The sequence below is a fragment of the Jatropha curcas genome, chromosome 10 (assembly GCF_041381405.1).
Source record: "Jatropha curcas cultivar XTBG-Jc1 chromosome 10, XTBG_Jcur_1.0, whole genome shotgun sequence".
Taxonomy (NCBI): Eukaryota; Viridiplantae; Streptophyta; class Magnoliopsida; order Malpighiales; family Euphorbiaceae; genus Jatropha; species Jatropha curcas.
In genome coordinates this window covers 11,517,485-11,543,407 of record NC_143160.1, presented here as the reverse complement: position 1 = coordinate 11,543,407, position 25,923 = coordinate 11,517,485, and the positions used below count along the sequence as shown (strand labels likewise).

General features: G+C 28.6%; 3 protein-coding genes, 1 long non-coding RNA gene and 1 pseudogene across 5 annotated transcripts; 1 reads left to right on the top strand and 4 right to left on the bottom strand.

The window, feature by feature from the left end:
- Window positions 1-134: 134 nt before the first annotated feature.
- LOC105635673 (berberine bridge enzyme-like 8) lies at window positions 135-1,921 on the bottom strand. The gene has a single exon (XM_020679928.3). It carries the CDS (start codon window positions 1,893-1,895, stop codon window positions 294-296), a length of 1,602 nt encoding a protein of 533 aa, XP_020535587.2. The 5' UTR covers window positions 1,896-1,921; the 3' UTR covers window positions 135-293.
- A 5,014-nt stretch (window positions 1,922-6,935) lies between these two features.
- LOC110009635 (uncharacterized) lies at window positions 6,936-8,994 on the bottom strand. 2 transcript variants are annotated; one of them, XR_002284517.3, is made up of 4 exons: window positions 8,745-8,994; window positions 8,411-8,533; window positions 7,781-7,863; window positions 6,936-7,087 (listed from the first exon to the last, which is right to left on the bottom strand). It is a non-coding gene; the product is annotated as an uncharacterized LOC110009635 (long non-coding RNA). The 2 variants fall into 2 exon arrangements; XR_002284516.3 differs by lacking the exons at window positions 6,936-7,087; window positions 7,781-7,863 and having other exon boundaries at window positions 8,323-8,533.
- A 10,034-nt stretch (window positions 8,995-19,028) lies between these two features.
- LOC105636937 (berberine bridge enzyme-like 18) lies at window positions 19,029-20,866 on the top strand. Its single transcript, XM_089715392.1, has one exon. It carries the CDS (start codon window positions 19,056-19,058, stop codon window positions 20,658-20,660), a length of 1,605 nt encoding a protein of 534 aa, XP_089571518.1. The 5' UTR covers window positions 19,029-19,055; the 3' UTR covers window positions 20,661-20,866.
- A 1,997-nt stretch (window positions 20,867-22,863) lies between these two features.
- On the bottom strand, window positions 22,864-23,542 carry LOC149493093 (cannabidiolic acid synthase pseudogene; annotated as a pseudogene).
- LOC105635675 (precondylocarpine acetate synthase 2-like) lies at window positions 22,927-24,376 on the bottom strand. Its single transcript, XM_089715397.1, has one exon. The coding sequence runs from the start codon at window positions 24,356-24,358 to the stop codon at window positions 23,564-23,566; it is 795 nt and encodes a 264-aa protein (XP_089571523.1). The 5' UTR covers window positions 24,359-24,376; the 3' UTR covers window positions 22,927-23,563.
- Window positions 24,377-25,923: the final 1,547 nt, after the last annotated feature.

The following is a 25,923-nucleotide window of genomic DNA, read 5'->3' as shown; positions in this document are numbered from 1 at the left end:
AACATGTTAAACTTTAAATATTATAGTATTGAAAATTGTTTTGTTGGTAAATAATTTTTAAAATGTATAATTACGCAGAAAAAAGTAGAAATGTTCAAACAACCACAGTAGATCATTTTCTTTCTTTAGCTACATAAAAAGAAATCAATAATTTATTTTCAAACGTATATACAATACAATACATACAGATGTATAAGTCCAAACAATCACTGTAATCTAATAATTCTTTAAAAAAAAAAAGAAAAAAAAAAAAAGAAACACACAGAACACATCATCTTGCAATTGAAGCCAACCTAGTTCTTCCAGTATGGAAAAGTTGGAATGCTCTGTTCATTTCTAAAGAAATTACCAGGATCAACTTTAGTCTTGATTTTCACCAACCTATTAAAATTATCTTTAAAATACTTGATTCCATAAACTCTTCCTTCCAAATAACTTCTCTTACCATTGTGGTTAATACCCAGATCAAGATCTCTATAATTCAAGAATGCTGCTCTTGGATTCTTTGAAACAAAAGGAGTCATAAAATTATAAAGCTGCCTTGTCAAATTTATATAGCGATTTGCTGCTTCTGTTCCATCTTCATTCCAATTAGTTGCATACTGAATCTTCCATAAATTGCCAGCTCTGTGTGGAAATGGCTTTGCATCGGCAGGAATTTCTGCCATTTTTCCTCCGTAAGGATTGAATGTTAATTGAGGCACTTGAAGTTCAATCATCTTCTTCCAAATACTCTCTAACCCATTTCTTGGAATCGGTTCTTGAACGTAATCCGATTTTCTTTTCAAATGGGTAAGCACTTGCGGTGTTCGACTAAGCAAAGCAGTAGTTGGTGTTCCAAGAGAAAAATCAGTCCAAAACAAGACAGATTCAAGCCAACTCATTTCAATGCATTCTGATTGAATCAATCCTAATTGAGGTAACTTCGCGTTTATAATCGAGAGAAGTTTGGTACTATCTCCAAGAAAAAGAGCCCGTAATGTTGCCCTAATTGTCTTTCCACTACCTTGAGTACTATTAATCACATCAAACGTAACCCTAAGGAAAAGATCATCGTCAATCTTGGGTGCAATTTGTTGCCATTGATAAACAATATCAGTTACATTCTGTTCTTGAGTTCTTTGAACGCGAAAAACAGTTACTATTTCAGGAACTCGAACAATTTTTATCTTGTAAGCGATTACTACACCATAGCTAGCGCCTCCTCCCCCTGTTATAGCCCAAAAAAGATCTTCTCCCATAGATTTCCTATCAAGAAGTCTTCCATTAACATCGATTAGTTTCGCATCGATGATATTATCGACAGAAAGTCCATACTTTCTCATCATGTTACCATATCCACCACCACCAAAATGACCGCCAACGCCAACGGTAGGACAAACACCCGCCGGAAAGCCATGAATATTGCTTTTATTACCAATATTATAGTAAACTTCACCAAGGGTAGCTCCAGCTTCAACCCATGCAGTCTCACTAACAACATCAACTTCAATCTTTCGAAGATTGAACATGTCGAGGATAAAAAAAGGTACAATCGAGACATAAGAGATACCCTCGTAGTCATGGCCTCCGCTTCGGATTTTCATTTGCAATCCATGTTTTCTAGCACAAATAATCGACGCTTGCACATGTGATTCGTGCAATGCAGTGACAATAAGTAGTGGTTTACGGGTTGTGGATTCATTGAATCGAAGATTTCGAATATAAGTTTGTAAGACAGATGAGTATGAAGTATTTTTTGGAGTGTAAATAGCATTAGAGATTGGATTAGAAGATTGAGAATGCGTCAAAAGGCATTCAATTATGGTTTCCCCATCAGGAGATGATGAAGCTGAAGTTGATATTATGCACAACGAAAGGAAGAGCAAAAATGATGAGAGCAATAATGAAGTCATTTTCTTTAAATGAAATAACAAATGGGTCTGTGTTGTGATTTTGGTAGATGGAAATAATGAGCTGGCTTTATAGTGATGGGTTAGGCTTAGAAATTAATGATGATGAAGAAAGATAGAGTAAGAGGATTAATTAATGTGCAAGCGACCTACCAATATTATTAATTTGACCAGAAAAATTCAAAGTAAAATATATAACGAAACATGGTGAGCCTTTGACATTCCAATTTATAAATAAATAAATTTGATGAGTACAAATTTTATATATATATTGTGTCATGCATACGTCATTTTCAAACATTATTACATATTGTTCCACTGTAGCATTGCAGAAGCTGACCATATTCAAAAAGTTTGATTTTGACATTGTATTGATTATGTGTATGATAAACATATGAGAGTTTTTATAAATTTGATCGTGCAAGTATATTGTATTGATTTTTTTAGCTATTTAGTACTAAAAAAATATTTATTATAATTGATTTAATTATGGCTCAACTTATAGATCTGTCGGCGCAAGTTTTATCTTAAAAAGCGGGTGAAATTGCCTTTTTTTTTTTATATTAACCATTTGGTCCCGAATATTTAAAAAAACTCTATATCCAATATTTAAATTCAAAATATTTAATTAAAAGAGAAGTGATCTCTATTATTTCATTTCACGGCTCAAGATTAGAATCGCTTAAATTGGGACATTATGAAAGAGATTATTTAGTCCCAAATTGTTGTATATATCCAACGCAGCCAGCAGCAGATTAGACGGCCGCAAGTGGATAAGTATTTGACGAATATGCAATTGTCAACAAATTGGTAACAAAAGCTCACTTCTGGATGTTTTGACAAATGAAACGAAAGTCAAAATACCATGTGATTATATTATTATTCTACTTTGACCATTTTTATACGAAATCTGCTGTTTGAGTGGTAAAGAATTTCAATTTTTAACAACTAATAATGGATTAGGATTTAATTCTTGCACGTGTAAACTACCCAAATACTTCAATCAATCTCAGGCTTCATTTTATAAAGGCATAATTATTCGAAGGTAATAGCCAAACCACTATTTCTTAATGGCAAAATAATAAATTAGTAATAAAAAGAAGTGAGAGAGAAAGCAAAGAGAAAGATTGATTCTTGGCCAATTAATATTTGTTTGATTAAACATATGATAAAATATTCAATATACTACTTTAATCATTACGTACAAATTGGGTTTCGACTAATATTTCATACCAGTTGATAGATGATAAAGATTGCTGAAAATAATTAGCTGATAAATGTTGTTGTTTGATAAAATTTTGATACTACGTCAGTTCCACAATACTTCTCACATTTGGAATTTCACGTTTCTTAATAAAACTATTAAATCTGTCCAAATTATAATGAATTATTGAGTAAATTGACTATATTACTCTTAATTTAATACTAATTCTTTAAGAAAACCATTAAATTCAAGTAGTATTTATTGGTCATGTACAAATGGTAAACATAGAAAAAAAATATTTATTACTCCTTGAAACCATAAATGTGACAAGTATTTTAGAATAAACTATTTTTTCAAATGTGACAAGTATTATAGAACGAAGATAGTAATAATTTTTATATAGTAAATATATTATTTTTATTTTAATATATTATATAAATAAAAATATTGGTTAAATTTTTTAAAAATAATATATTTAATAGAAAATTATTATTTCTAATAATTATGAACATAATGATAAAAAATATTAATTTGAAAAAAAAAATATTTATAATTATTTTTACGAAATTAATAGAGTCGAAATAGAATATCAATCACCTACCCATTAATATGAAAAAAATCTTTAAAATATAGTTGATGAATCAACAACTGATTGAGACTTCTATGAGCTATAAACTGTTGATTACTGAATACTTAATTAGGTATGAATCAATAAATTAAACGCGTTCCCATAAATGGTACTCTGGCGCAACGCTATCCTTATAAATTCTTAATTTTGGTTTATTAATTATAATTGTCTCAATGGTGATTGAAATATTCTCTGAACCATTCATACCTAAGCTGAGGTGACATGTTTATATAATATTAAAATTATTGGAGTCTTGGCTTAATTTAATTTAAGTTACTTAAAATTTAATTTGAATAAGTTTCATATCATTAAATCATTGTCCCAAAAATTAATAATCATTTTTATTTAGAATTTGTCACTATCATCATCTAGAATGAAACAATTCAATAAATCACGTAATGGATCTTCAAATATAATTATTTGAATTGCTGCATATACATATTTGTGCATACTTAATAAGATGTCATTTGACATAATGAGCAATAATTTTAAAGAGGCAAAATGCATATTTTGACTCGTCACTTTTGATTAAAAAAATGACACGTATACACCACGTCACTTGCTATGTCATAGACAGGAGTTCAAAAAAAATAAAAAAGAAACAGAGGAGAAAAATGGCAGCAATGATCTCTTTCTTCCTCTCATCTCCTGAATCTCAAAGATCCTATTCCTTTCATCTCTCAAATTTCTTTGGATTTGCATCTCTCTTCCTTTCCACTTTTTCTCAGATTTTCTCATCTGAGAAAAATATTATCGTAAGTGAATAACATTATTCTAAAATTAATTTTTATATGATCAGATGTTAAACATTCAAATATATTTAGTAAACAATTGTGGATAATAAAATGAAAAAAAAAATTAATATTATTAATTATAAGATTAGACTTAATTAGAATCTAAGATTTCATTTAAAAAAAACATTTGATTAGAAACAAACAACTATCCACAATAAACTGATGATAACAAACAACTATTCATATAGGCTTATGGGAAGTGGATCACACTGATCATATGGGCTTTTCTAACTCATTTGTGGGCCTTATGGAAAATGAGGGTCTGGAAAAAATTGCTCACTTAAAGAAACCATCCAGGAAAATAAAATCAAAGGCTGTTGTAGTTTCTTCTTCTACGGATTCTCCTACGGCTTCATATGACAATTGTATATCGGCTGAGCCTCTTCATCAGGTCAGCCGGGCATTATGAGAGCTTTAAGCTGGGATTGTCGGGGGATTGGCAACCCTCGATCAGTTCGTTGCTATGAGAGAACTTTCTCTGACTTATAAGCCACATTTTTTTTTCTTTTTTGATGGAAACAAGGGCTCTAGGTTCCCGAATTAATCAAGTTCGGTATTGGCTGGGTTTTGATAATACATTCACTGTGGATAGAATTGGCATGGGTGGAGGGTTATGTGTTTTTTTGCAATAATGATTTGCCACTTCATGTTGTCAGATATTCGAGTAATGTAACATAGTTTGTGAAAGTCATGATGTTCGTTTAACATGTTTCTATGAGTATCCTGAGCGACATCGTCGTCGATCTTCTTGGAATATGCTTCGTACCTTGGCACATTTTGACTCTAGACCTTGGGCTTTTCTGGAAGATTTTAATGACAAGTTAACAGCGGATGAAAAACTTAGTGGTGTTCCTCAGCCACATTATCTGCTTTCGGGATTTCGGAAAACTCTTTCGGATTGCTCTCTCCATGATTTGCCGTATATGGGATCTTTGTTTACTTGGGAATTGCGTCGAAATAATTCTGTTGTTACAAGAGAAAGACTTGATCCGGGTATAGCATCAGACCGATGGCTTTAGTGTTTTCTTGATTCTATTGTGACTACTTTGGTCAGTCCCGTATTCTTTTTTATACTCGGCCTGATCAGATTGAATATGTAAAATATATTTTCAGGTTTGATAATTCATAGTTTTTGGATGATGGTTTTTTTGATCTTGTTCGTTCATTCTGGAACTCTTCCTCGAATTTATCTCTTTTGGATAGGAGAACAGAATGTGTCTCTCAGTTGCAAAGCTGGGCTAGATGCAGAAATCGTGATATGAGGAATAAAAAATCAATGTTGATATAAGATTGTGGCTCTTAAATTTGATATAATAAAGGCGTACCACAGAATTGATTTGAATTTTAATTTAATAAAAGATTTATATCTCCTTTCCAATAAATAAATGGTCTATTAAGGATTAAAAGTTTTTAATTTTCTTGATTTTTTTTTCTATTATACCCTAAATCCGTTCGACTTGAAAGAACATAGTGTTTCAGAAACTTGAAAAAAATTAGAACTATATAGTGCTATTTTGGATTTTAAGAATTTGTGTATATGTGTATATATTCCTTTCTCTAACACATTGAGTAAGTAATAATGCTACTGTAGTTAAAATGATTATCATTATCAATTCAGTTTGACACCACTTCATTATATAAAAATAATATTAAGTGCATAAGAAATACTATTACATATAACTTGTACGGCAAAGTGTAATACCAATTAACTAATTATATTTATTTTAATCTAAACAAAAACTTATGCTTTAATATTATATAGATGAAACAAATTAAAAGAATACAATATATATATATATATATAATCAACGTGCAACCCACGTCATAAAAAAGATTAGTCTATACTATATAAAAGTGAGAATGAGGAAGAATAATGAGATTTCCTGTAATAACCTTAGTGAAACTTTAGAAATCCTAAAATATCTTTTTGAATAATTGATGATAATTTGAGTTTGTAAAATTGATAAATTATGATATTAAATTATTAATCAATTGAGTTTTTTTAATAATTTATATTAATTAATTAATTTAAAAAGTTTACATTCGATTATTTCTCAATTTCACAAAAAATTAATTACTACATCAATCAACAATCATATTTATCCTTAATAATATCCATGACTATTCGTTTAAATTTTGATTTCTATAGTACATGTAATAATTTATTTTATTGCAATATGGAGTCTAACTTTTTCTTTTAACATTTGTGTAAACTAAATTATTATATAAAACTGTCATGACCGGTTTCCAAGGGCCGGACCGGCACTAAGACCTGGGTGGGCTTAAGGCCTCTGAGGCCCGTAATAAGCCTATATTAGTTAAACCCATATTCTATTCATAGTCATGGCTTCAGGCCCATAAACTATATTCCATAGACGTATCAAAATACAATTCACATAATAAATATATATGCCCATATTATTCAATTATAATCCATTTGGAATACAATTACGGAACTCCATAAATTACAATCCTTTTCATTTACATGCTTAATACAACTATTAATAATTTTAATATATCTGTATTTCGACTCGGATGGGTCTATAGGGTTCTTCTTTCCTCCTACTATCTGAAAAAAAAAAAAAAAAACATAAAGAGGCAGGGGTGAGCGCCAAATTCAATGAGTCGGATTAGATAACCCTCTCACCCCACACAATCACACAAATGCATAAATAAATCAATTTAGTCAATCGACTAGTTATATGATCGTGCAGTTTATCACACAAATGATAAAACAACAGCAATCACAAATATTAACATATTCACATAATCACATCACGTGAAAATTGGTCAGTGGCGTTACCAAAACCCCCGACGAGCCGTTCTCACATGTGGCCCGCCCTCTTATCAAGTGTGTACCAGGGAGCCGATCCCTCATACATGGCCGACCAGTCTCAACCTCACTTGACCAGCCCTTTCATTTTTTTTATACTCTTTTTTCTTTTCCATATCAACAGGAGGCCACCCTATGATTTTTCATATCATATTTCATCAGATGTACACAAGGGCGCCGATTTCCCCATACATGATCGACGGTATCATAAACCGCCCTCACAAATCCAACGGTGACCCACTTCATCCCAATTCCACACAAGCAAAGCATCCATAAAGTACATCACAATTAATCAAACCATATTCACTAGCAACAATTAATGCAACACAAATCAACAGATTACTAAATAATGTATGTCTAGCATTTAGTCGTGTATGCATGGATGCAAATGCAGGTGGATAATGGGAATTATTTAACACTACTACTCACAGTTCTTCATAGTCTTTAAAAGGGCTATCTTTATTACTGCACTCTTCCAGCCTTGTCTTGACATTTTGGAACTTTATAAACATCTAAAAATAAAAAAAGAAAATTCTAAATAAGAGTTCTAATTTGAGAAATGTATTTTGCATTCATTTATTAATTTTTTGGTTACTAATCGCTTATCTAACTTATCGAACTAACTATATATATATATCTATATATATATATACTCTGTTTCTTTATTTATTTATTTACTCTAATTTATAACTTTTAATAAAGTTTCTAGTTATTTTGTAAGTAATGTTTTATAATAATAATAGTAATAATCATAATCATAATGGAAATAGTAATACTAAAAGCCTTAATCGTTACCACCTATAAGATATAACTAATTTAGTTCTTTAACAAGTGTTTGCCGAAAATCCTGCAGCATTTCCTCCATAAACTAGACAATCCAGTTTTATAAATTGCGCACATCAACACACAACCCATCCATCGGGTAAATTCTTAATCAAAGTCCATCCTCTGCTATGTCATCATTAGAATAATTGTAAAATAGGAAAATGAATTCAAATTAATTTCTAAAGGAAAATGTAGAATTGGGTTATAAGGTTTAGCAATGACAAATTGGATTACATATTTGACATCAACATGAAGAGGAGAAGATTATGCCTCCAGAGCCTTGCCAGAGGGTCGCCGGCCGGTGACCGACCGTCCCCACCGACCACCGTGCGCGGTGTTCGGAAAATCCAATTGCACCTAAAAATTGCAAACCATACATCAATTTGTTTATTATGATGAGAGGATCACTAATATGTGATTAATTTAACATGGATGTCAACCGTTTGGCCAAAAATCGACCTAGAAATTTCGGTGGTCACCGCCTTGGATTTTTCGATTCCGGCTATATCAGTCAGCGGGAAGGCCATTAAATGAAATAGGGAGAAGAAAGGAATCGATTGACACTTACCTTGAAGCCTCAAGTCATAGGAAAAGTTGCTGCGACAGTGCCAAACCATTTCGGTTGAGTTTTCTCTCGATCTGGGCTCAAATCGCGTAAACCAAGGCTTGAATCAAACTCCTTACAACAAGTAGATGATTTTAGAGTATTTATTCACCGGATTTGGTGGCCGGTGGCTGGAGAACGAAAAAAAAATGCGGGAGGGGACAAGTTGTCCCCGACATGCAGAGAGAAACGAGAGAAGTCTCTCTCTCTCTCTCTTTTTTTTTTTTTTTTTTTTTGGGTTTCTAGAATTTTCTCTTTGCGTGATGGGGTTTGGGTCAATTTGAGTTTGGTTTGGCTCAAATCATGATTTTAGTTTGGTTTTTCAATCGATTTCTAAGTTTTTCAAAAGAGTTTAGTTTAATTTAGGATTTGGTTTAGCAAATATAAAATATATTTGCAATATATTTGTTAAATATATTCATGATACATTAACTTTATTATTTTTAAATATAATATGTCTTATAATATAATTGGTTAGAATTATATTTAAGTTTTTAAATGAAAATTTTTTTTGAAAATAATTTTCCGGGTCGTTTCAAAAATAGTGTAAATATTTCAAATATATAAGGGGAAAAATATGAAAACAATAATTTAAGAATTTTTAATACCAAAATAATTTTATTTTCTCAAATATGTAACGTGGTTGGATATTTAATATAACACATGACATTTTCTTTTAAAAGAAAAGCAGTATGAACATATTAGTTTTTTAATAAATATATATAATAATGAGACATTTGAAAATTTTATATTTTATTTTATAAATTTATTTTTAAAATATTTGATTCCATTTTTGTTATAATTTAAATATTTTATGTAAAAGAGAGATAAAAAAAAGAAAAAAAAGTCTATTCTTATAATAACAAAATTTCAAATAGAATATACATAATTAAACTTTTCAAAAATTTTAAATTTTTACTTTTAAAATTTATTTTTAAATAAAATGGACATATATATGTGTAGGATGACGAACAATTGAAAATTTTAATTTTAAAAATATATGTAATATTTTATTATATATATATAGTGAAATATACTTATTAGGTCATATTGTAATTATAATGAATTTTAGATAAATAAAAATATAAATTAATCTCAAATGTATGTTTATATACACATCGCTATTTTATTCATTAATCATTATCTTTACATTAATCTTATATGAATTTTATTTTAACATTATAAAAATTTAAATAATATAAGATAAAAATTATTTTTTAATATTTAATATGAAAAAATAAAATGAATATAAATATAAATAAAAAATATAAAAAATTGAGTGAGTACGGATAATGTGTATAATCAACATATAAAACATGTCATAAAAAGACTAGTTATATCTAAAAATACAAGCTCATTATCAATATACGATTCATGTTATAAAAAGACTAGTCAGGAGGATTAGATATTGAACCTAAGCCAAATGATTTAGTTATAAAAGGCCAACACCACCGAACTATAAAGCAATTGTTAACAATTAGCGCACTAAGTCAGCATCCGTCACTGACTAGATCCAATTTTGAAAGCCATATTAATTTATGACATTTTTTTAAATAGCAAGTAATTATTTATTCGGTGTATATGAACATATCAAGTGTAGACAAGCATTTTCTCTCGTATTAATTACTTTTAACAGTCACATAATCAGTTGTATTAAAGACAAAATTATTATTAAAAATATAATACAAATATCATTGATTAAATTAAAAATATTAGCTATAATTAAAACAAAATTGTCGAAGTTGAGATTGTTTTTTTTATTATTTCACCTAACAATTCACCTAACAATTAATTATTTGCTAATGTATAAATGTTTTTTAGTTTCTTATGGCCTCGAAAATTAAATCACATATTATTTTTTTGTACATGATATTATATTTTATACATTATTATATTTTCAATTCTGTTGTATAAATTACATTTTTATACATTATATTAAGTAATAATAATATTATTATTGAAATATCATAAAAGAATAACAATTTTTAAACTTTTCGTGTAGGGGTGAGATTAATGATATGTTTAAACAAAATGAAAAAAAAAAATATAGAAATGATTTAGAAATGAAATTCAAATTTAGATTACTACGCAAAAGAAAATCCTTTCCTACCTAAATTTGGGGAAGGTTATTAAAATTAAAATTTAGAATTAAGTCTTACACATTGGGACAAGGAAGAGGTATTTTGATCAACAACATGAGAGAGCTGTCAGAGGCCCATTGCAAGTTCTATAGTCCAAATTCTTATTCTTTATATATATATATATATATATATATATATATATATATATATATATTTTTTATGAAAATGACTTTTAGCTTATCATGGTCCTCAATTGTTCCTACAACTTAAGACTACAAGAATGCAGTTGTAAGACTACAAGAATGCATATAAGTATGCACCACTCAAGCGATAGCTTAATGATAAATGAATAAATGACCTGATAATAGATTTATATTTGAATCCCTCGTTTCTTAATACTAAAAAAAAAAAAAAATACCCCTCAAGCAATTTAAAGGATTAAAATCAAGTTGTGAAATTTTTTTTTTTTAAAAACTATATTCCTAATCCTAACACGTAGAAGAATGGGAGAGGAGAGATGTATTCTTTTTTTTTTTTTTTTTTTGTTTCTTCCTTTTTCAGGGTGTAACATATGTATTATTAAAAAATGTTCCTAGTTATGCCATTAATAACATCTAATTAACTATATATTCACAAATACGTATATACAGCAATTTAAGTAATTGAAGTTAAGAATCTTACGTGATTTATTGAAATTCTTTTCAATTTGGATGACAGTGACATAATTATAAACTAACGTTATACCTATGCTATGCATGGTTTTAATATATAATTTTTTTATTAATTTTAAATTTTCTCAATTATGATTTTATTAATGATTTCTTATTATTGTAATATATTGTGTAATTTTATTGAATTTATTGCTCTATTTGTTTAGAATATGTATTTTTCTTTTTTTTTCTTTCTCGTTAAAGTATATTTAAAACAAATATTAGATGCATTTTTAGTATAAAACACTAATTGTGACAAGTTTTTTCCAACTATATTTGTTTCAAAGCTATATTTGAAATTTTTTTATATATTATTCAAATCACAGTTAAATTCAACTAATCTTTGTTGAAAATACAAATACATTCAACTAATCTAAACTATATCATAAAACTTTAAAACTATTTAGTGAATTGCAATTTAAAAATTTAAATAAAATAAAATGTATTATAAAACTCTCATCGTGAAAAATATATTCTAGTTATAGTTATTTAAAAACTATATTTAAAATGTTGTTATGTATATCATATCATTCATTACATTTACTAAGCCATTTATTGTGCAAAATATTTATTTAAATTAATTTTAAATGACTTGAATTGAAATCAAAACATTTAGTCCTTTGTTTAATTAAATTTTTATTATTGGTTTTATTATGTTCAAATGATGATAAATATATTGATAATAAATAATCATTTATATATACTGATTGTGGTAATTATTTATGTAAATTAATTACAACTGATAGAAAATTAAGAGATGCAATCCTATTTGGTTCTATGGTTATATATTTGTGATATGCATAGATAATTTAATAAATATTAATTTTTAATATTTAATTAGAATTTTTATATGTCAATTTTTATTAAATTGATTTGTAGATAAATAACTTTAGAATTTGCAATGTTTAAATTTAATTTAATAAATATAGTTAAAAATTTTATGAATTGTAATTATGATAATAAACCGATTTTGAAAAATATATAATAATAATAATAATAATGTTAGAAAATAAAATATTCTATTTAATTTTATTTATTTATATAGTCAAATAAAAATTTATGATTTTGAAATGACTATTTTTTGCTAAGTATTTATTTAATCTTTTATTAAGTTAAATGATTGTTATTTCTTACTATATTATTGATTATTATGTCTTAGCATTTATGTTTTGCATTTATTTATAAATTAAAGCATTTTAGTATCCTATGTAGCATAACTTAACTTTTCTAATCCTACTTGGCACTACAACTTTTCTAATTCTATATGGCACTGCATAACAATTCCACTTAGCACTTTCTAAGGAAAATAGTATGAAATTTTAGGATGAAACTTATTCAAATTAAGTATTGAGTAGGCAATGACTTAAATTAAGCAAAAACATTAAATATTATATACTATCTACACTTTTAAACATTATTAAAACACTAAACACTAATAAAGATCATTCTCTTATGATTTACTCAGTCTTTTTATTTTCGATAAATTAGGAGTTGAAAGTTTCGGGTTTGAGTCATGGTAAATCAAAGAAAGAGTTTTCGATAAACTAATTTTAAATTATTTTAAATTACTAATTTTGTTAAAAATCATATTTGTGAAATAATATAAATTAAAATCAGTAAAATTTATTAAAATAAAAAATTATATAATAATTAAACATTTCAAAGATATATAAAGTAATATCTATAACATCAATATTACAAATATTGTGCTTATGAATAATCTATTTAGGGTAAAACTAGAGTACATACTTAAAAATTTCTATATTAATACACTTTTTTTTTTCACCATTAGATTGAAACTAGTTACACATAAACCATTAGATTTAAAATTGATCAAATGACTTGCTACCTATAGAATGAGTTATCAATAGAACATTTAGTTCTTTATTATTAAAATATAAAAAACTATTTAATTAAGTAAAATAAAAAAAAAAACTATTTTCAACACAACTATAATTCTATAAAACATAAAACTTCAAAGTTAAACAATTGTCTAATATTTTAAATTCATTTATTCACAATAAATTATTTAAAGTTTTAATAATAATTATAAAATTTTATTTTCTTATTGTTAAAATATTTATCATGTTCATATAATTTAAATTATATCATATATACATGACATCTCATTATTTTTTAATATAATATTTTTTTAATTAAAAAGTTAAATTATATAATTCCAATCCTTGACTTATAAATCTCTACCCTTTTATAATATCATATATAAATTAAACTATATAAATTGTACCTTATTACTTCTATTTGTATTTTTTTTTTAAATTCATTGGAGGTTTTTAAGAGTCAAAATAACACTGCGAGCTACACAACAGGGGATAGCCCTCCTCTTGGCTCAGCAAATTGGTAAAAGCAACAGTGATTGAAAGGATTCAAACTCGAGATCTCCCACTCCTTACATAAGTGAGAAGACCAATCAGATCACCACTTGATTGACATTTATAGTTTAACTAATCAATTGTTATCTTAAATTCTTTTACATTTTTTTAAAAATAATTTATATTGTATTTTTAGTCATAAAAATATTTAAAAATGGAGTAACAGGTTGAGCAACCTATTCTAATAGGTTTCTATAAACATGTGTCAATTAAAGAAGATGATATATCAATATCGAATACTCCCTATCTGCACAGAATATGAGTCATATATAGATTATTAGTACTTCACAAAAATGGAAAAAAAAAGAAAACCATATTCTTTGGAAATACTTGGCTCCTAGATAGGTATATATACGATGAATGGGGGAAGTTGTACTTCCTGCGTCGTTGTGGTCTTCATTTGATGCCTTGGTTTAAGTGATTGGTTAGCTGTACAACGTAATCAGAGAATTCAGGTTTTATTTTGCAACAACTTTTCATGTAGTTTTTAAGTCAAAATATTATATTTACCATTTATAGTGTCTGATACCATAACGCTTATATTAGTGTTCAGAGTTTGAGAGAGCAGATTACAAAACGTTTTTTCTTTAAGATTTAATGAAATACTAGTTAAACAGCCGATAACTATTAAGACAATTACAAGCTACTAAAACGATTAATTTTGTCGAACAAATTCTTCATATTTTTTTATCCATTCTTTCAATCTCTAACAGTATAATTTTTGTTACACTACTAAACATTATAAATAAACGAGATAGTATTTTAACCATAATTAAAATACTAAACTTCACTTAGTCATTGTTGAACATAGCTCACTTATGAATTCATATGCATAGTTGAATATTGGGCTAATATTGTGTCTGTCATCCAAAAATGCCCCTATAAAAGTTTTGGTTTCTAGATAGCTTGACTTAATTGTTAATTCAAACCTAAATGTTGAATTCTGGTGCTACTACAGCAAAAAAAAAAAAAAAAAAAAAAAAAATTAAAAATTGACACAAATATCACAAGTATGTGAATTTCACCAACCCACAAAATTGAATGTATTTGAAAGGTTTAGGCCTATGACTTGTTGGTGATCTATCATGCGATTTATTTTCATATTTTAACCAGACAAATAATATTATACCATAAAAGAATAAGAGTTTATTCGGTAAAATTAGATGTTTTGGTAGCTGTTAATTGTTTTAGAACCAATTTGGTTCTACGGTTCAAATTAGCATATAGCTGATAGGTGGTGGCTAATAGCGGTTAGCTGATTATTATTCGTGCTTGGTAATTTTTAATGGCAGTTGTTATTAAAATATAAAGTGACTATTAATGTCACGATCCAAAACCATGGTCGGACCGGCATTAAGACCCAGGTAAGCGTAAGGCTCCCGAAGCCCGTAGTAAGCCTGAACCATTAACCATATCAAAATGGATCTCAGGAGCAATAAGCCCATATTACTGTACATAACAATATCATATTCAAATCATATCCTTGCCTAATTCCAATATTCCAAATATTCCATAACTCGAGCCTATTTATAACACATAATTTCTATAATATGGGCTAACTGGTTCATACGAGCACTTGTATAATACTAAAAACATCCACACAAGTCTATTAGTTAGCATATTCATGCTCATACATAAAAAGAATTATGTTAATCCTACAACGGCAGAGTTCACTAATAAATATATATATAGATAAGTTTTTGGACATATAGCTACATAATTTAAATGACTTATGACATTAAAGGTTATTTTTCTACCTCTGTGGTGAAGAAAACAGAGTTTTAGTCGGGACAATAAAGAACCTACTTTCTGAAAAAATTAAATAAAAGAAGAGTGAGTTTTACAATGAATAATAATCAATGCGCAACACAGACATTCACATGAAATGCTTCCTAAAATACTAAAATGAATATACAACCAGTCAAGCATATGGCATAATATCAGCACCCACAAGTATTTACACCTTCAAATAATCAAACAAGTGGAAATTGGTCAATGCCATCACCGGAACCCTCGACGAGCCACCCTAACACATGGCCCGCCCTCTTAAACGTGTGCGCCAGGGAGCCGATCTCCCATACATGGTCGACTGGTCTAATCCTCACTTGACTAGCCTTCTCATTTTTTTTTCATCTTCTCTCTTTTTTTTTTTTTTCCATTACCAACAGGAGGCCACCCTGTGGTTTTCCATATAATCCATATCATTAGATGCACACGGATGCGCCGATCTCCCCATACATGGCTGACGGTATTGAAGACCGCCCTCACAAATCCCATAGTGACCCACTTTATTCCAATTCCACGCAAACAAGGCAAATCAATGTCACAACACAAATAGTCAAACAATGCACTTAAATGCAAGCATATTAAATAATTAAACATTATCATGGAAGTGCACAAATAGACTTTCATATAAAAATATAAAAAATATAAGAGTATTAAACACTAATAATAAAATAAATTGATACTTAAAAATAAATAAATAAATAAATAAACAAATAAAGACGAAGCGTTGTATCGTAATGAGTTTTCTAATAGGTTTTTTAGGTTTGATTTAGCAATAAAAGTATTTGTTATTAGATTTTTGTTTAAAAAATTCACAAGACATTAATTTTATTATTTTTAAATATAATAATATTTTAAAATTTGATTGGTTAGAATTAATATTTAAATATTTTTAAATGAAAAATTTTTGAAAATAATTTTTCGGGTCGGTTCAATTAAGGGCTTAATTATTTTTATATATTATGAAGTATAATGTATATATATAAGGTGAATATATTATTATTTAATGTATTACATAAATCAAAAATATTAATTATATTTTTAAAATAATATTTAAGAAAAAATATTTAATAATTATAAATAAAATTATCATAAAAATATTATTTTGAAAAAAAATAGTTTTATTAATAATTGTTTTTTATGAGGTTAATAAAGTCCAAAATAATATAAATATGAATCAGCTACCAACTGATACGAAAAAGTTCCTAAATGTAGTTTATAGAAACAATAGATGATTGAAACTTCTATCACCTATAAGTTCGGTTATTAAAAAACTTACCAAACACATATTTAGTAACGTTTAACTGTTTGAGTAGCTAGTAGCCAGTAGCTTTTTATAAAACGCTAAAAACTAAATGTTACTGGAATTAGGCTCTATTCGGCTAGAGCGTTTTGAGTAGTGTTAAGTATTTTAACTAGGTTAAAATACTGTTTCAATTAATTATCATATGTTCGATAATATCACATTTATCCTAACGTTTAGAGTTTGAAGAAGTGTTTCATGAAATGTTATCCTCATTAATGTTTAGCGTTTCCTAAATTTTTTATGACACATATCCCCATCACTTGTCTTGCTAACAATGTTTTAATTAATTATCATATGTTTGATAATATCACATTTATCTTAACATTTAGAGTTTGAGGCAGTATTTCATGAAATGTTATCCTCATTAATGTTTAGCGTTTCCTAAATTTTTTATGACACATATCCCCATCACTTGTCTTGCCTTGTTTTATGTGATCTTACTTTTTTTTGCCATTCTATATTAAACAGCTAATTAAAGACTTATTTTTATCGAACACTTTTATTTCAAACCATTATATAAACAACTAACTATTAACAACTAATATCTAACCTCTAGTAACTAGTAAAATCGTTGACAACTATTACAACAGTTAAATTTCTACTAGAACTACTAAAATTGCCCATCAGAGTCTTAATCTTTTTATAAAACGCTATCTTAACCTCTAAAATTTAGTTTAAATGTTATGTTACCGAATACTGTGAAAAATCAAAATACTAAAAATTACTTAAAATGTTGTTTCCGAACACAGCTGAAAAAGACAAAGAGATTCATTAATTGATCCCAAAAGGCTATAGATTAAAATTGTCTAGTGGAAGAAACAATGCTGAATGGCTACATGATATGGTATGAGTAGGGACGGGCTCCATGAAATTTGAACTATCTGTAGTTCAGTCTGTTTAGAATTTTGTTTACAATTCATTATCCGTTCTAATTAAATCTATTTAAATACATGTTGAAGTATTGGTATATGAACGTAGATTAAGACATAACTTAATGATAAATATATATATGACTTAATAATATATTTAAATTTGAATTCTCTCTAGAATACTAAAAAAAATATTTATATTCGGTACCGGACTTGCTTATAATTTTACTATTCATACATTGTGGTATTCATTATCAAACCTATTTAATATGATAGGTAGCGGATAATGAGTAATTTCTAGCTATTTGCCATCAGGCGGCCGCCCCTCTAATTTTAATTTTTTTTGAAATTTACCTTATAAAATATATAAAATTTTACTTTTTACTTATAAAATAGTGATTTTTTCTGATATCGCACCCTCTAATTATTTTTTCTGGTTCCGCCACTGTTTGCCACATCAGATAATGTGTTAATCTCAGTCAGCAATGTGATGTATATCCACATAGGATGCTGGCTGGACATTTGTGAACTCCATCTCATGCTGAATGAGAATTCCGACTGCCAAATTGTAAGCAGACACCTAATTGTTATTTTTTCAAAGTTCAACCACCCAATTGCTAACATATTTCGTTTATAAATCAAATTGATAAAAAATTGAAGTTCAAAATTTATCATTTATCCTTAAATATAATTTAATGGATGGATAAACCCAGGGAGCACCGATTGAGATGGATTCAACGTATTAATACAATAAACTTGTTATTATAAAATTATACTCTATTCCTTATGTAAATTTTATTTTAGAAATTTTTTAAAATATTAAGAAATTGAATTAACTAAATTTAACTCAACTTTAAAACATAAAGTTATCACTAGATTAATATAATAGTTTTTGGAATAAATTAACTCTTGACGTGTTATAAACAACAAAAACTATTTTTTTCAAATTAAATGTAGCAGTAGAAGAAATATAAATGGTCAAACATCGATTTTCACCAAACAACCTGAACTTTCTACTTCCCCATTTAATTTCATTTCAAGAAACCTATTCTCTCCCCTATAAATAAGGTACAGACATTCTTAAACAAAATCACATCCAAATCACAAAAGCTACAACCTTTACCATAAAATATGATTTCTTCAAAATTGTTGCCATTTCTTTTTGCTGTGTTTCTCTTCTCATTTTCTTGGGTAACAACAACTTCAGCTCATACCCATGAAGATTTTCTTGAATGCCTAAAGCTACAATCTGAAGACTCCAGCTCTATCTCCAAAGTAATTTATACTCCAATAAACTCTTCTTATTTATCAGTCTTACAGCTGGGCATAAACAACGAAAGATTCAACACAAGCACCACACCGAAACCTCAAGTGATCGTCACCCCATTGAACCTTTCCCATATTGAAGCTACCATTACGTGTTCTAAAAAACATGACCTGCAAATTAGAATCAGAAGCGGTGGCCATGATTATGAAGGTCTTTCCTACGTTTCTCCAATCCCATTTGTCATTCTTGATCTAATTAACCTTCAATCAATCACCGTTGATGCAACCAACAAAACTGCATGGGTTCAAGTTGGTGCAACAACAGGCAAACTTTATTATAGTATTGCAGAGAAAAGTCAAAATCTTGCTTTTCCGGCCAGTGTCTGCACTACTGTAGGGATCGGCGGCCACTTTAGTGGAGGAGGATATGGCACGTTACTAAGAAAATATGGGCTCGCGGCAGATAATATTATTGATGCACAACTTATTGATGTTAATGGAAGAATTCTTGATAGAGCTTCAATGGGTGAAGATCTTTTTTGGGCTATTCGCGGTGGCGGTGGAAATACTTTTGGAGTGGTTGTTGCTTGGAAAATAAATTTAGTTGAAGTTCCTTCAATTGTAACTGTATTTACAGTAGAAAGAACTCTGGAACAAAACGCGACTGAGATTGTGCATAAATGGCAATATGTTGCTCATAAGTTTAATGAAGATTTATTCATTAGGGTTATTATTGAAAGAGTTAATTCAAGTGGAAATACTACAACAATAAGAGCTGCATTTAAGTCTTTGTTTCTTGGAAGAGTTGACAGGCTGCTTACATTAATGCAAGAAAGCTTTCCTGAACTAGGGTTAACTAAGGAAGACAGTACTGAAATGAGTTGGATCGAATCTGTTCTTTATTTTGCCGGATTCTCAAACTCATCTTTAGAGATTTTGCTTGAAAGAACTCAACAGAACGTAAGATATTTCAAAGCAAAATCTGATTATGTTCAACAACCAATGCCTGAAGTTGCTCTAGAAGGAATATGGAAAAGGCTTTTCGAAGTGGAAGTGGGTTCAGGCCAATTGATGTTCAATCCTTACGGAGGTAGAATGAGTGAAATATCAGAATCTAGCATTCCATTTCCACATAGAGCAGGGAATTTATATAAAATTCAACATTCAGTGTATTGGAATGATGAAGGAATTGAAGAATCAATAACGCATATAAGTTGGATAAGAAGGCTTTATAGTTTCTTGGCTCCATATGTTTCTAAAAATCCAAGATCAGCTTATATTAATTATAGGGATCTTGATATTGGAATTAACAATATTGGAAATACAAGTTATGAGCAAGCAAGTATTTGGGGAATTAAGTACTTCAAGATTAATTTTGATAGATTGGTTCATGTCAAGACTCAAGTTGATCCTGCAAATTTCTTCAGAAATGAACAAAGCATCCCTTCTCTCCCCTATTGGTGGTCATAGAGATTGATTGAACAATATAATAATGATGTTTGTCTTCTATGTATTGGAAATATCCATTCATTTATCTTTTGTATTTATTTTGTAATTCTTTAATTGTGCGGTTTTAGATTTCAGTTTCATGTATAGTGTAATAAAATTTGATGGTCAAAATAAAAAAAATAAAATAGCTGCATGTAGAATATGTATTTTGTACAATAAAAGTTTGCTGTGACCATCAATGTATATTCAATTTTTATTTTCATAATAAAATTTGATAGGTTTGATCAATATTATTTTTTTTTCCTTTAATAGTTTTTATTTTCATTCTCTTTTCAAAGGAAGGTTTGAGTGTTGAACTCCATTTTCAATAACTTGTAGAGAATGAACCAATTCTTTTTATTATTTAATTAATTATTACTAAAAAATTATCCCGTATACATGGCCAATAATTTGAATCCAAAAAACTCAGATTTGGTTTAATTAGCTCATCTTACATAAATTTGCTTAACTCTTCGTTTTAGTTTGTATAATTTAGAGAAATTCATTCCTAAATAGGAATTGAATCTGAATAGCAATTGAATAAATCAACTACAATCTAAACAACACCTTATGCATAAAGATAAAAGAAGGCATAAACCTCACTTTCATTAATATGAAATCATCCAAAAGTCAATCTCCCAAAACAAAGAATGCTAATCCCTTTATATACAGTAGGGATTAGAACAATAATTAAAGCCATAACTCCCTTAACTCTTCATCTTCTATCTTCTTGTCTCTTCAAATTCTAGTGATCCAAAATAAGCCCAAATGGGCTGTCCAACCTAAACATATGGACCCAAAATGAGTTTTGAGCTAAAACCCCAAAAACTTCAAAATTGCCAAAACCCAAACAAAGAAAAATAAGATTTTATTAGTGAAATTTAAGAGAAAAGATAGGGAAAAAATCTACAACGCCAGCAATTACACCCAAACCATCAGGTTTTCCCCCTTACACCCATTGAACCTAAATCTGGAATGTAGAAAAAAAAAAAAAAAAAAAAAAAAAACCTCCATCTTACAAGAACCATAAGAAAACATGACAAAAAGCAGAAAAGCCAAAAGCATGTGGCCTAGGTTAAAGATTCAACCTCAATCTACTTTTCATGAGAGAGGAAAAGAGTTTGACAAAATGCAGCAGAAATTCCATATTAACAATAATAGCTTTTAGTGTTCTTATGTTTTACATGGTTAAGTCAATAAGAAAATAATAAACAATTATAACTAAATAATATGGATTGATTGACAATCCATCGCAAATTAATGGAGGATTAGGAATGAAATCTTCTAATCATATCCATACTCTATGCAAAAATAATCTTTGATCCATATTATTAATACAATAAAGGTCTTAAATGCAAATCACTAGATTATTTGTGGGCCTAAACTATAAAAATATCTAAATTATCGGACTTGTTTCAGAATCACTTTAAATTAATACCATAGACACCTTCATTTTGAAATTTAGATATATTAGCACTCCAGATCAATAACAGTATTAAGGTTGTGAATAAAAAATTAATGTAATGGGACCCTTGTCAGACCCTTGGGTTAACTAAACTCATTAATTAGCTTTTAGATGGATGGTACCATACCAATGATGGTGTACATAAGAGAGAGAAATGATATTATTTTAGAAATTATTTGTACAAAAACTATGAGCTCTGGTCGAAAAAATTGGATCACATAACGAAAAAGCAAATTGAAAAAAAAGCAATTTGTACAAAAAATTGGATTATATAAGAAAAAAAGTTTCAAGTTGAAATTGGCTTTTCTTTGTTCTTTTTATTTTGAAGAGAAAGGAACAAGTTGAAATTGTTTTACTAAAAGAATTAGACAAAATAATAATACACAGTAATAATTGTTTAAAATGAGAATCAACTATTGGCTATGTATACGAGATAATTTTTTAGTAATAATTAATGAAATAATAAAAACAATTGGTTCATTCTCTACAAGTAATTGAAAATGGAGTTCAACACTCAAACCTTCCGTTGAAAAGAGAATGAAAATAAACACTATTAAAGGAAAAAAAAAAATATTGATCAAACCAATCAAATTTTATTATAAAAATAAAAATTTAATATCCATTGATGGTCACAGCAAACTTTTATTGTACAAAATACATATTCTACATGCACCTATTTTATTTTTTTATTTTCATTATTATATTGTTCAATACATAGACGTCAAACATCATTATTATATTGTTCAATCAATCTCTATGATCACCAAGAGGAGAGAGAAGGGATGCTTTGTTCATTTCTGAAGAAATTTGCAGGATCAACTTGAGTCTTGACATGAACCAACCTATCAAAATTAATCTTGAAATACTTAATTCCCCAAATACTTGCTTACTTATAACTTGTATTTCTAATATTGTTAATTCCAATATCAAGATCCCTATAATTAATATAAGCTGATCTTGGATTTTTAGAAACATATGGAGCCAAGAAACTATAAAGCCTTCTTATCCAACTTATATGCTTTTTTGATTCTTCAATTCCTTCATCATCCCAATACACTAAATGTTGAATTTCATATAAATTTCCTGCTCTGTGTGGAAATGGAATGCTAGATTCTGATATTTCACTCATTCTACCTCCATAAGGACTGAAAATCAATTGGCCTGAACCCACTTCCACTTCAAAAAGCCTTTCCCATATTCCTTTTAAAGCAACTTCAGGCATTGGTTGTTGAACATAATCAGATTTAGCTTTGAAATATCTTACGTTCGGTTGAGTCCTGTCAAGCAAAATCTCTAATGGTGAGTTTGAAAATCCGGCGAAATAGAGAACAGATTCGATCCAACTCATTTCAATATAGTCTTCTTTAACTAGCCCTAGTTCAGGAAAACTTTCTTGCATTAATGGAAGTAGCCTGTCAACTCAGCCAAGAAACAAAGAATTAAATGCGGCTCTTATCGTTGTGGTATTTCCGCTGGAATTAACTCTTTCGATGATAACCCTAATGAATAAATCTTCACTGAACTTATCAGCAACATATTGCCATTGATGAACAATCTCAGTCGCGTTTTGTTCTAGCGTTTTTTCTACTGTAAATACAGTGACAGTAGAAGGAACTTCAACTAAATTTATTTTCCAAGCAACAACCACTCCGAAAGTATTTCCACCGCCACCGCGAATAGCCCAAAAAAGATCTTCACCCATTGAAGCTCTATCAAGAATCCTTCCATTAACATCAACAAGTTGAGCATCAATAATATTATCTGCGGCGAGCCCATATTTTCTTAGTAACAAGCCATATCCTCCTCCACTAAATTGGCCGCCAATCCCTACAGTAGGGCAAACACCGGCCGGAAAAGCATGATTTCGACTTTGCTCTGCAATACTATAATAAAGTTTGCCTATTGTTGCACCAACTTGAACCCATGCAGTTTTGTTGGTTGCATCAATGGTGATTGATTGAAGGTTAATTGGATCAAGAATGACAAATGGGATTGGAGAAACGTAGGAAAGACCTTCATAACCATGGCCACCGCTTCTGATTCTAATTTGCATGTCATGTTTTTTAGAACACGTAATGGTAGCTTGAATATGGGAAAGGTTCAATGGGGTGACGATCACTTGAGGTTTCATGGGTTGAGCTGAAGTTGTTGTTACCCAAGAAGATGAGAAGAGAAAAAAAGAAAAAAGAAGCGGCAACAATTTTGAAGAAATCATATTTTGTGGTATAGGGTATTGCTTTTTTGTTTTGGATGTGGTTCTGTTTTAGAGGGTTCCACCATATTTATAGGGGAGAGAATAAAACTTTTCTTGTTTTGCAAAATTGAAAATTTGAATTAGGATTGCAAAAATTTCTTGCCTCTTGAAGAGAGGACAATGTCAAGCCCATCTAGATCGAGTTTCTCGAGATGAAATTAGATGGGTACGTAGAAAGTTCAATTTCAAGAAATAAAAAACAAACTTTCATGGAAACAACTTGATGAAAATTGATGTTTGACTATTCATATTTCTTCTTCTTCTACGTACTGCATTAATTTAATTTGAAATTATAATATGCGAATAGTTATTATTATCCCATGGAAAAAGATTTATCTACACTCGGTGTATATATCTACCTACATATCAAACTAATTATAAATAATATTTGGGTTCAAATGAGAATATTTATGACCACTGAGAAAGAAAAAAAAAAAAAGACAAAATAGTGCTATACAAAAAACGATCATTTTTTGTTTATACTATAGGTGTCTCTAGCTTATTGGGCTAAGCAATGTATTAGTCCTATAAGCGGAAATTTTCTTTATTTACAATGATTGATGATTCGGTCTCTTGCTTCAGGAACTCAAGTCATTTTCACTCGTATCAATTTTCATTGATCCAAAAATAATTACGTCAATATAATGATAACTGTTATATTTTAATTTTGGAACAAATGGAAGTTAATTTAATTTATCAACATTAGTTAGTGCATGCATATAATTTTAAAACTAGTTCCATCATCAAGGAAATATCAAGTACCAATTTCATTACCTCACCTTACTTACACGGCAGAAATCAGCATTTACCCATTTCCTTGCAGCACTATATTGCGGGCCTAAAAATATAAATTCACTCTTTATACTTAATAAAAATAAAAAATTATGGGACTTTAAACTCCATGGAAAATCTGTTATGTCCTTAAAGATAGAAATTTGATAAGAGAAAAACTTATTTAAATTGGGTCCATGTTCCCACCTATGCACCAAACCAATAAAATTCAATATTTTTATTGAAACGAGTGTATTTCTAATCATAAATTAAAAAAAAAAGATAAAATTGAAATATCTTTTAGAAAATTCTAAATTTCATTTATTTAGTTCATGAGTAGGGCTATGAACCGGGTCTAAACAAGTTTTTCCATTTGGTAACGTTATATACATCTGCATACTAGCAGTGACACTTTTTTTTTTTTTTTTGAATTTTGTTATTTTTATATATATAATATTAATTTTGATGTGTGATTACACAACTTTTAAAACAATCTTTTTCAATTTTGACAATTCAGTTTCATGCATAGAGTATAAAATTTGATGGTCAAAATAAAAATAAATATAAATAAGTGCTTCTACAATATGTAGTTCAATAGTTTTTACAATAAATGTTTGCTATGTGAGCATCAATTTATGTAATATTTTCATTTGTAATTTTATAATAATATTTTATTGGTTTAATATTTTAAAAGAAGTTTTGAGTGTTGGACTCGCATCTAATTGATCTCCATCTTCAATTACTTGTAGAGAAAT

What these genes read in the sequence shown, in the direction of transcription:
- LOC105635673 (XM_020679928.3), bottom strand. Translation starts at nt 1,895, where the DNA reads ATGACTTCATTATTGCTCTCATCATTTTTGCTCTTCCTTTCGTTGTGC.
- LOC105636937 (XM_089715392.1), top strand. Translation starts at nt 19,056, where the DNA reads ATGATTTCTTCAAAATTGTTGCCATTTCTTTTTGCTGTGTTTCTCTTC.
- LOC105635675 (XM_089715397.1), bottom strand. Translation starts at nt 24,358, where the DNA reads ATGATTTCTTCAAAATTGTTGCCGCTTCTTTTTTCTTTTTTTCTCTTC.